The sequence below is a fragment of the Trematomus bernacchii genome, unplaced genomic scaffold (genome assembly GCF_902827165.1).
Source record: "Trematomus bernacchii unplaced genomic scaffold, fTreBer1.1, whole genome shotgun sequence".
Taxonomy (NCBI): Eukaryota; Metazoa; Chordata; class Actinopteri; order Perciformes; family Nototheniidae; genus Trematomus; species Trematomus bernacchii.
The window spans coordinates 2,360,623-2,372,211 of NW_022987609.1; the positions used below are offsets into that span (position 1 = coordinate 2,360,623).

General features: G+C 43.6%; 1 protein-coding gene across 1 annotated transcript; it reads right to left on the minus strand.

The window, feature by feature from the left end:
- Positions 1-707: 707 nt before the first annotated feature.
- LOC117483481 (isocitrate dehydrogenase [NAD] subunit gamma, mitochondrial-like) lies at positions 708-11,331 on the minus strand. The gene is made up of 12 exons (XM_034131840.1): positions 11,208-11,331; positions 9,632-9,679; positions 8,419-8,424; positions 8,150-8,247; positions 7,800-7,915; positions 7,584-7,644; positions 6,276-6,408; positions 6,038-6,171; positions 5,847-5,949; positions 3,671-3,817; positions 2,767-2,922; positions 708-1,165 (listed from the first exon to the last, which is right to left on the minus strand). The coding sequence occupies exons 1-12, from the start codon at positions 11,274-11,276 to the stop codon at positions 1,064-1,066; spliced, it is 1,173 nt and encodes a 390-aa protein (XP_033987731.1). The 5' UTR covers positions 11,277-11,331; the 3' UTR covers positions 708-1,063.
- Between the last annotated feature and the right edge of the window lie 258 nt (positions 11,332-11,589).

Here is an 11,589-nt window from a genome sequence, read left to right on the forward strand (position 1 = left end):
TAACAAAAAGTGTATCTCGAGCCGGTTTCTCAAACTTACCTACCCTACCTTTAAGTCCAGTATAATTGAGTTATTGCTTATTGTTTATTTTGATTCTCAATCCTTAAACTCTTTGAGCGGCAACTTTATATGAAAGGTACAGCACAAATAAAGTCATTATTATTACTGCTAAAAACCCTCATAGTCTGAATGCTCCTGAAACTCAGTCATAACAAACTGAACTCTCTCCCCCCCCTCCCACCTCTCCCCTCTCCCCTCTCTCCCCTCTATCTCACCTCTCCACCCTGCCCCCACTGGACCGGGACTTTAACACCCCCCCCGACACACACACATTTTTGCACTCCCATTTGCACTACATCATCTTTTTTTATATATATCCTGCTTACTTGAAGTAAACGGTTATTTTGTGTTTTTTTTTTTATTATTGAATGTTCTTGTATTTTAATGTGTGTTTTTTTATACCTCGGGACTGTGGGAAACAGTATTTCGATCTTTCAGTGAGTACAAACATATTTTGAGATTGACAATAAAGTTGACTTTGACTTTAACTTTGACAACAGACTGCATGTGGAGATACGAGAGACGAGGGCGCCCCCCTGTGGTCTGCACCAGCACTGCTGCATGCACTCACGTGTTGGAATCAGCACAGATCATTCTAAAAACGAAATAATGAACTCCAAAGAAACAGGCTTAATATGTATTTCCCATTTATTAAAACCCAGCACATTCAGTAGTAGGACAGCTGAGTCTCAGTAGACAAGCAGCAGCTGAGTTTGGGTTAAAATAAGTTATAAAGATTACCCTGTTCTTAATAATAAATAAAGTAACCAAACTAATAAATATGGACAAGATTGTAAAAGGAGTTGTTTTGTGTTTCATACAGTATTATGGTATGGTGGTTGTTTCAGGTAAACAGGAAACATTTCTACAGAAAGATGAACTATTGCATAGATCTTTGTGACAGTTTCATTTCAGTATAACTATCAAAACAACTATAATATTATGAAATTGCATAGAGGACCTTCTGAGGAGAGTCTTACATTCACTTCTCTGCGTGTTTGTTCTAGATGCTGAGGGTCCGGGGCCCGGTGCTCTGAACGGCGCTCATGATGGAGTGCACCACCTCGGAGGTGGAGCCGTGGCCCCCCAGGTCCGCCGTGTGCAGCTGCAGGACAACACAAGTGTGAGCAGAATAATCTCTATGCAATGTTCAATCTCAATCTCAATCTTTACTTATTTATATAGCACATTTAAAACAACCTCAGTTGACCAAAGTGCTGTACAGGGAATAAATACAATATACAAATAACACAATGGGAGTAAAATAATAAAACAATAATTAAAAACATGATAAAAAGCACAATAACTAGAAACAAAAAAACACATACAAATGTAAAAATGTTATGTTCAACTAGTATTACAAGCCAGTGCAAAGAGGTGAGTTTTCAGCTGAGATTTAAAATGTCAATAGACTGAGCAGTGGATCTGCTTGACTAGCAGACATCTCTCAGTGGATGTCTGCTCACCACCTCAAGCTCAACCTTGACAAGACTGAACTGCTTTTTCTTCCGGGAAAAGATTGTCCCACTCTTGACCTAACAATCAACATCGGCCCCTCTGTTGTTTCCCCGACTCAGACTGCAAGGAATCTGGGTGTGACCCTAGATAACAAACTGTCCTTCACTGCAAACATCGCTGCTACAACCCGCTGCTGCAGAAACACTCTTTACAACATCAGGAGGATACGTCCCCTCCTGACCCAGAAAGCGACGCAACTTCTGGCCCAGGCTCTCGTTATCTCACGCCTAGACTACTGCAACTCCCTCCTGGCTGGTCTACCTGCATGTGCCATCCGACCTCTGCAGCTCATCCAGAATGCAGCGGCTCGTCTGGTCTTCAACCTTCCTACATTTTCCCACACCACACCTCCGCTCACTTCACTGGCTTCCAGTAACTGATAGAATCCACTTCAAGACAGTGGTACTTGCGTACCATGCTGTGAATGGATCTGGCCCTTCCTACATCCAGGACATGGTTAAACCATACACCCCAGCACGTGCACTCTGCTCTGCATCGGCCAAACGGCTCGCTGCACCCGCACTGCGAGGGGGACCCAAGTTCCCATCAGCAAAAACACGTGGGTTTGCTATCCTGGCTCCAAAATGGTGGAATGAGCTCCCCATTGACATCAGGACAGCAGAAAGCTTACACATCTTCCGGCGCAGACTGAAAACTCATCTCTTTCGACTCCACTTCCAGCAATAAAATGAAAAACAAAAAATAAATAAAAAGCACTTATATACTAATAAAGGACTGGCTTATCTAAAGCCAGTTGAGTAGCACTTGAAATGTTTTGGTTCTATGAAACCTGATGTACTTATATGATTCTGTTTTCTTCAAGTTTGTATCTTCTTGGTCGAATGCACTTATTGTAAGTCGCTTTGGATAAAAGCGTCAGCTAAATGAAATGTAATGTGATGTAATATGCACTGGGAGGCTGTTCCACATCTGGGAGCTGCAACAGCAAAGCCCTGTCACCTCTGGTTTCTTTCGTGCACAGAGGAACCACCAACAGGTTCTGCTGAGCTGACACATCGCTCTAGCTGGAGCAGGCCGGTGCAACGACTCAGACAGGTAGTGTGGTGCCAGTCCATGCAAGGATTTAAAAACAATGAGTATGAATGTTCGGTTTGGTAACTGCCCTCAGTGAGAGGATGGAGCGTGTTGTTTGTTTGTTGTTTGTTTGTTGTGTTGCTGTGATCGTACCCGGGTCTCGGTGAGGGTGCAGAGGATGGCCCTGCGCAGCATGCTGGCGTAGGCGTGCAGCTTCAGGTGGTCCAGCAGCAGGCAGGAGGCCAGCAGCATGGCCGTGGGGTTCGCCGTGTTGCTGTTAGCGATGCTCTTCCCCGTGTTCCTGGTGCCCTGCACAGAGAGGGGCATGTTGGGTAGAGAGGTGCATGTTGGGTAGAGAGGTGCATGTTGGGTAGAGAGGTGCATGTTGGGTAGAGAGGAGCGTGTTGCACAGAGAGGTGCATGTTGGGTAGAGAGGTTAGCTTTGCAGGGGATCCCTCGACCAAAAGCCAGGGCTTTTTTCCACTGGACTTCAACATTGTTTTTATTTGTCAGACCGTTTATAGATTTTCTTTTTCATCGTCTTGGTCATCTGTATATTTTTCTTACTCTCTAATGATGGTTTATTTCTATTTCTATTTTAATTTGTTATTATGTGCAATGCCTTGTTTTGTTTGATGCTGCTGCAACAAACATATTGTCTTTCCAAAATGGGATGAATAAAGTACATCTTATCTTATCTTAATATTGCACCAAATCATATCTCTGTCAAACACATGTTTATGCTAACGTATAACGTATGAGTTCATGTGAACTACATCACAGTCGCATGGCTCCACGTCACCAACGCTAAGCTAAAGGCAGTACAGAGGTCATCCACCAATCAGAAGGGCAATGGTTCGATCCCCAGCCCCTGCAGTCAACATGTGGCAGTGTCCTTGGGCAAGATACTTAACCCTGTACGGCTCCTGGTGGCAGGGCCTACGACGCTTGTTCGTACGTAAATAACCAATCGGAGCTGAGGAGTTTCTATTTGCAGTGTCAACTATTGCTCTTCAAATTCGATCAAACTGTCAAACTAGGATGTGAATCCTCTCACCGTCTCGAACACGGCGTAGTCCGTCCCGTAGTTTGCTCCGGGCACCAGGCCCGGCCCCCCCACCAGCCCGGCACACACGTTGCTCACCACGTTCCCGTACAGGTTGGGCATCACCATCACATCGAACTGCTGGGGCCTGGAGACCAGCTGACACACACAAATACAGCATAGTGTCAGGACATTCACCAACCAGTATTAAAAAGACATTTGACAAAGATTGTGATTTGCCGGTTCTCCGTTCTCTTCAGACCTTTGTTTGATTGAGATCTCTCAACCTTACTTTGTAATTGGGAGCCCGGAGTTTACCGCTCAGCTGATTTAAATGCTTACAAGATAAAGCTTAAAGGTAGGGTAGGTAAGTTTGAGAAACCGGCTCGAGATCGCTAGAATTTGAAAATACACAACCGGAGAAAATCTGCCACTTCCTTACAGAGCCCCTCCTCCAACACACACGAACGCGCACATGACCAATGAGGGCACGAGATAAGTTTGTGCACAGATGGAAGGCTGACAGGCAGGTAGGCCATCCAGTTATTTTAGCCGGGCCGGCTCAGATGATTGGTCGTGCTTTTTACAGTACTACGGCTTCCACAGATGACTTTTTTTTATGGATTTTTTGTCAAAGCACTTCAGATATTCATTGCTATCGGGATGTTAAGAGCATTCCATGGAATATAACAAAAAGTGTATCTCGAGCCGGTTTCTCAAACTTACCTACCCCAACTTTAATTGGCACACGATTGGACAAAAGGCAGTGCATTTGTCCTCACATGACAAACAATGATGATTTCCACACACTCTGTTAGGACAGCTGTCTGAGGAGCTGTGGTGTCAAGGTCCTGCGGATGTAGGCAAAATAAAGGGAGTTGAGCCTGTAAAGATAACACCAAAAGGGAGTTTCAGACCTTTCCAGACAGTATCCAATTAAACCTGAAGCTATAACCGGAATAGAGCCCATCGTTGAAGCATTATTCAAATCAGGCATGATAAGAGAATGTCCAGATTCACCAACACTCCTTTGTTCCCCGTCAGAAAGGCCCCACCATCAGCCGGATGGAGGTTGGTGCAGGATTAGCACTTTCCTTTGGAAAAGGATAATCTGACCCTTTTAGTTTTCACCGAAACTATTCCTCTTTTTTATTTTAAATGTACATAGTTAAGTTGACCTTGTCTTTCTAGGACTTTTTTGGTGTCTGTCAGAGAATCATTTGCCCTGCATGTCCTCCTTCGCCCTCTGATGCAGATGACCAACCTTGACAGCATGCTATCTCCCTAAAGGAGGGGCTGCCCTAGCATATTGTTGATGTTACCAGTTTATGACCGGGCAACTGTCGGTCAGAGATAGTTATTGTTGTGGGACACCTGGAACACATCCTTCTCGGGGTGTAGATGACCTCGAGACATAAGCGACAACACATGTGATTCAGTGTCCTCAGCTGTTTAGTCTATCTATTGAAGAATGTTGATTATTACACTCTGAACTAGTTCCAACCTGGAGCTACAGGAGGGGTCTTCAGAATTGATTGTGGCATCTCAACCGTGTGGTCAGACCGTGGCCCTTTGACATGTCTTGTGAATTCTCCGGCCGAAGCTCCAAATAAACCGTCAGTGAGCACCTACTCTTGTCTCCCACCCTTAGAGGATCAAAGAGCAACATCATCCTAAATGGGAATACCTGCATGTACGGGAACCTGCCGACACCAAACCGATGTACGACTGTGTGCGACTGCACTTAGAAACGATATAAGCTTGATGTGATTTCCTGTTCCTTTGAGCAGCATACCTCATGTGTGTGAGTTGAACCATATTCCTGAATGTGATTAAGCTCCTTCTTGCAAGAATAAATGAGTTCCTGATTATTGATTCTCAAACCGGTGTCGAGTGATATTTTTCTAACACTTTGCAATTGTTGCGTTTGCACACAGCCCTGCAGTCTCTTGGCCTTTTATGTGCATTTGTGTGGTTTACCTATTTACATAATATACTAATTAGGATTTATTTGCATGTGCTTTCAATTCAAAAGGACAGTGGGATTCATCATTATAATAACATATGTGCAAGGAAGTTTGTAGTTTAAGAACATACCATGAATGTCACTTTTAAAAACCAACAGAAAGCGGTAAATGACGCTTATTGTATCATCAACTGTGGCAGTGTGAAGAAATGGCGTGCTTACCTGCATGGTGGTGTTGTCCACAATCATGCTGTCGAAGGTGATTTCAGGGTAACCACTAGCGACCTCCTTGCAGCACTCCAGGAAGAGGCCGTCAGCTAACTTCCTGCTCCAAACACACACACACATTAAGATGTATCATGTGTTTTTATAGAAAACGGTGAATGAAAACTGGTCTTTGAGACTCAACTGACATGATGTTCGCTTTGTGTACAGCAGTCACTCGTCTGCGTCCTTGAGCGCGGGCAGTTTTAAAGGCGTAGTCAGCGATGCGTAGAGATTTGGTCCTGGTGATGATCTTCAGACACTCAACAACTCCCGGTACATTCTGCAAAAGCAAAGAGAGAAACATTTGAGATGCATGTAGAACAGATTTAGTTGGGATGTTGTGCGTTGCAGCATCAGAGCGATTATGAACACACACACACACACCTCGTGCTCCAGGCTGCTGTACTCTCCCTCTGTGTTCTCCCTGATGATGATGATGTCGATGTTGGTCTGGCGTGACCTCACTCCTGGTAGAGACTGGCAGTGCATCACATTGGCATACAGATCCAGAGTGGTGCTGCAGAGACAAGATGGTAAATAATGGATGAAGAGGCAGATAGAAGGAATAGACACAAGAGCCAAAGATTTAAGACTGGTTATTTTAAAGGTCACCTATTATGCAAAATCCACTTTTTCATGTCTTCTATACATCAACATGTGTCCCCTCTGTGGAAAGAGATTCTGAAAGTTTCAGGAACAAAGATTCTCTCTCTTTTTGTCCTGATCCATTTATATAAAAACCTGTCTGAAAATGAGCTGATCAGATTTTGGCCACTTTATGATGTCATAACGATTGTTTGGCTTGTGTAACCATTAGCCAATCACCAACCAAGGTAACCCCCCCCCCCCCCACCTCATCACCTGAATGTCCTCCTAGAGCACCATTGTGTTCTTTTTAACCAAATATCTCTCAGAGGGGCGTGGGGAGGGGCTCCTTATTTTCATCTAAAGTAACAGACGCTGGGTGTTTCTCAATCGCGAGTACGCTTGCTTGGTAGCACATGTCTGCCGAGCATCTTGCTTCAGAAGCGAGTCAAGAATACTTCCTGACATTTGGAAAACAAAGAGTGGAACAGGCTAGCAAGTGTGCAGGTGTGCGTCATATGAGAGGCCCCGCCTTACATCTTCCGCCACAGATTTGGGGAAATTGGTCCGTGCGCAAAGCATTGTGGGGATTTTAAGACCGCGGAGTCTACTCATGTGCAGACTCGATATTTCTCCAAACGGAGTACGCCGGGCTCGGTAGATTTCCAAGTATGCTGGAGATTGGAACAGTACTTCGGCGGCACTCGATGACGTAGTATGCTTGAAATAGTGGCTCTGAAGCAGCTTTACTCGCGATTGAGAAACACCCAGAGAATCAGCACTTTTGAAACAGGGCTGAAACAGAGGGGATTATGGGATGCTGCAATGATCTGTTTGGTGTTTGGAGCCAAACACTTCAGAGACATGTTTTGTATATATCTGAGACCTATAATATATTGATGAAAAACAGTACAATAGGGGACCTTTAAATTGGAATTTGCCAAATGTTACGCGGGTGTTTAATCAGTGTTGATGGTCAATGCATTTGATTGAAGCAATACATGCATTAGTGCAAACTATATTGAAAGAGAAAGATGAGTTTGAAGCTGTAAATCTGATTAGACTATGAAAGGAAAAGGGGTGAAAGATGAAATATGGAGGACTTACCGCAGCAGGTTGTTTCTGGACTTGTAGGATGGCGGCAGGTTGTGGTTGGTCTCAATGTTTCCTGGATGAACAAACAAAGTAACAACCTGAAGAATGACAACTAAAGAAGAGACATAACACATCTTGATATAGCAGAATGTCTACAGTCATGTTTGGAGTTACACTCGTTGCTTTCTTTGTATCAACATGTTTCATGGACATGCAAAACACACGTACCTTTCAGAGCCACTCCATTGCGTCTGATAGCCATGATGGCATTATTGATGTCATCTTCTGAGTCCTTCGTTGAGTCCACATTGACAACCTCAAAGTCCACGGGCACACAGCAGAACCTGAACATAAAGTAAAGTAAAAATAAATCTCATGTAGAATCCAAAATGGACGAATAACGATGATTTTTCCATTAAAATTGTTACAAGATATAATATTTTCTATTGAAAGGTAAGCTCCATATGCTTGATTTGTTTGTCTCCCTTTGTGTTTTCCGTCTGTTTTTATGTGTTTTTATTAATTCTGCGTCGAGGTCAAGTCTCCCCTGAAAAAAAGAGATTCCTAATCTCTCTCACCGGAACAGTTCACACACGTGTTTGCTGAGCTCTGGTCCGATGCCGTCTCCTGGAATCAGAGTCACGGTGTGCCGGCCTCCATACCGCGCCGGTGGAGGCTGTTACACACAAACAGGAAGTCAAACTCCCCCCAATACAACCCAGTAGATACAACTCCTATAAAACTACTGATTGGACTCGACACTATTTTAAAAGACGGTAATCTTTTTGCTATTTTAAAACGTTCTATTAACACAACATGTGTCTCTGAAGTAAGCCGCCATACTCACTATGGCCTGGTGAGGGTGGATGGAGGATGGAGCAGAGAAAACAGGAAGGTTAGTGGGACAAAGTGGAGGGGGGGAGGGGCTGAAGCACGCTGATCAGCAGCTTCCTGGTGACATCACAAGCACATTGATGAGACAAAACAGTGTTGGTACTCCTGTGCACATGCATTGTTCCTCTTACAGTTGGTGCTTTTATCAATGTAGATTGTTCAGGAGTGAGTTGTGGAGAGTTGGAGATGCAGGCGGAGAGATGTCTGCTTTCTTTAGAATATTATGGAACTAGATGGCATCTACTTCTACTAACTTAACCCTTGTATGGTGTTCGGGTCTGTGGGACCCGTTTTCATTATTTAGCTAAAGAAAAATGATATGATCAATTATTTTTTCAAACTCACACTCAATGGCCTTGGCTCATTTTCTGTGAAGAACATCTATCAGAACACATTTTCAATGACCACCCACTGTACCCCCCCCTACACATTTACATTACATACAGAATGTTCGGGGAAATTGTAGGTAATGTGCACCTGTCTGGGCCTTCTTAGTGTGTGTGTGTGTGTGTGTGTGTGTGTGTGTGTGTGTGTGTGTGTGTGTGTGTGTGTGTGTGTGTGTGTGTGTGTGTGTGTGTGTGTGTGTGTGTGTGTGTGTGTGTGTGTGTGTGTGTGGACCAGGACCAGCCGGTCAGCGGGCGAAAAAACAAGGAGCACTTTAATTCATTAATGTGGTCTAACAAATGTAAAAGGGCAAATATGAACCATGCTGTTTATATTGCTTGTAAACAAGTCTGTTGAGTATTTTAACATAAAATAGTTTGATTGTGTTGAATTGAAGCCCAAAAAGGCAGTGGGTCCACCTGACCCACGAACACTGGCTGAGTAACACAAATATGAACACCACACAAGGGTTAACAGCAGTGTGTCTTTCAAAAATCATTATCTGGTTATTCAATATAATCCACATAACTTGTTGCGAGGAGTTTCATAAAGGGTCTATTTTCTTTCTACTAAACTACACCCATCAACCGCGTCACATCTGGTCCATGAGTAGCCGTGTGTGTTTGGCAACTCACATGAGAACAATCAAGATTAATAAATAGCATTACAGTTAAGAGGGAAATGTATTTTGATTGTGGGGTTATCCAGTTGGGAAGGTCACAAGGTAAACAAGGTATGCGTGACAGATTTGTTAATGTTTTCTTGTATCCTGAACAACTCACAGTGTAAGAGGACTTGTTTCTCTGAGTACATGTTGCTGCACCATAAACCTGTGAATACAGACAGAAGTTAGTTAGAGGCAGAAAATATGTATTAGTTAAAACGTATACAAAAAACCAAGTCTAATCTATAACACTGTCCTCAATTGTTGTGTGTGTGTTTATTTCCTCATATAATGGCAGGAGAAAACATTTTTAAGCTGAAGTATTTTTGATATTTCCATGTTTCTCATATATTTGATTTCAATTATTTGTTAGTGTTATTTTATGCTAGTTTGCACGTCTACTCCACTACATTTGGTTGCGTTGCATATACCAATTATTAAAGGTCCCATGTCATGCTTTTTTGGCTATTACCCGTCCCCTTGTGTGTTATGAAGGTTTGTATGCATGTAAACGGTCTGCAGAGTCACAAACCCTCAAAGTACACCCTGTAGTGAGTAAAACTCTAACACAGAAAAGACCTGTCTATGCTGCCCCGGAACGCCTCGTTGGAGATTTCTCTTTTTCCATTGTTTACTTATTGGGTATAGTGACGTATTTCAGGTATAGTGACGTAGCGTAACGTCCGCGGAGCTGTTACGTTTGGACCAATCCGCGGACTTCCTCACACACACACACACTCGGCGGGACGTTGCGAGGCTCGCTGCTGGCTCACTGGTGTGGGGTCGGCGAGACAGCGAGACACCGCGGAACTCAGCCTGGGCACACACACACACTCCCAGCCAGGCTGTGTGTGTGTGTGTGTTTCGGGCTGGGTTTCGCTGTGTCTCGCTGCCACTGGGCACACAGGGAGGGGGGGGGCAGGAGCTCCAACAAGCCGTTTAGGACAGAGAGTGAATACACATACTATACAGAGATGCTGTATGAGAAACCAATGTGAGTTTGGAAAATTGCACAATATACATTTATTTTAGAATACCTCAACAATGGAATTATGATTAGTATGGCCATGACATGGGACCTTTAATAGAAAATAGAAAATAAACCCAAAAAACTGATATTTATTATAATGAATTGAGTTGCAAGCTTAGCCTACAGCATAAGAAACGAACACATTAATGCATCAATAATCCAGTGATATATTATAACAAATATTGCATACTGAGTACTTTTACTTTTGGTTCGTTGCTGATAATACTTGTGTACTTTTAGCTTTTGAATGCATGCCTTTTATGTGTAGCAGAGTATTTCTACACTGTGGTTTAGCTACTTTTAATTAACTAAAAGCTCTGAATACTGTCTCCAGGGTTAGGGTTAATACCTGTTGTATTACTGCCTGAATAATTTATGAGTGCAGGGAGCAGATGGAGTATGCATTTACAGCCTCATCTCGCTAAGTGAGAAAAGGAGGAATGCTGCATAAGTAGAATTACATTTTCTTTGAAGGGATCACCAGTGGTGCTGAAGGACAGCGACATTAACAGTTGGTTAGCCTAGTTAGCTAACTAGGCTAACCAACTGTTAATCAGCTTAGCTTCACACATCGTTGTTTTACCAAAACAAATAGTGTTAAACCACGTCAAATGTTTTAAATTGTATTTAAACAGATGACTATGTTGTCAGAGACTGATCCTACCCTGGTTAACTGGTTGTTGAAGAGGAGCTTCAGGGCTCCGGAGAAGGACTGCACTGACCGGGCTGTCATGGTTCTCTCTCCACGGGGAAGGATGGACGACACTGGGGCAGCGGGGGCGTGCTGCGCGCTCCGAGGTAATCTCTCTTCATCTTCATCTCTCTCTCTCTCTCTCTCTCAAGAGAAGAGAGAGAGGGAGAGCGAGAGAGAGAGAGAGAGAGAGAGAGAGAGAGAGAGATCTCTCTCTCTCTCTCTCTCTCTCTCTCTCTCTCTCTCTATATCGCTCTCTCTCTCTCTCTCTCTCTCTCTCTCTCTCTCTCTCTCTCTCTCTCTCTCTCTCTCTCTCTCTCTCTCTCTTTAATTCAAATTTGCTTTCTTGGCATGG

Excerpts from the sequence above, each read along its gene's own strand:
- LOC117483481 (XM_034131840.1), bottom strand. The coding sequence starts at position 11,276 with ATGACAGCCCGGTCAGTGCAGTCCTTCTCCGGAGCCCTGAAGCTCCTC. Across the intron at positions 7,645-7,799 it reads CAATGGAGTGGCTCTGAAAG|GAAACATTGAGACCAACCAC; the intron begins GTACGTGTGTTT and ends TTGTTCATCCAG. Across the intron at positions 6,409-7,583 it reads TCCAGAAACAACCTGCTGCG|CACCACTCTGGATCTGTATG; the intron begins GTAAGTCCTCCA and ends TTGTCTCTGCAG.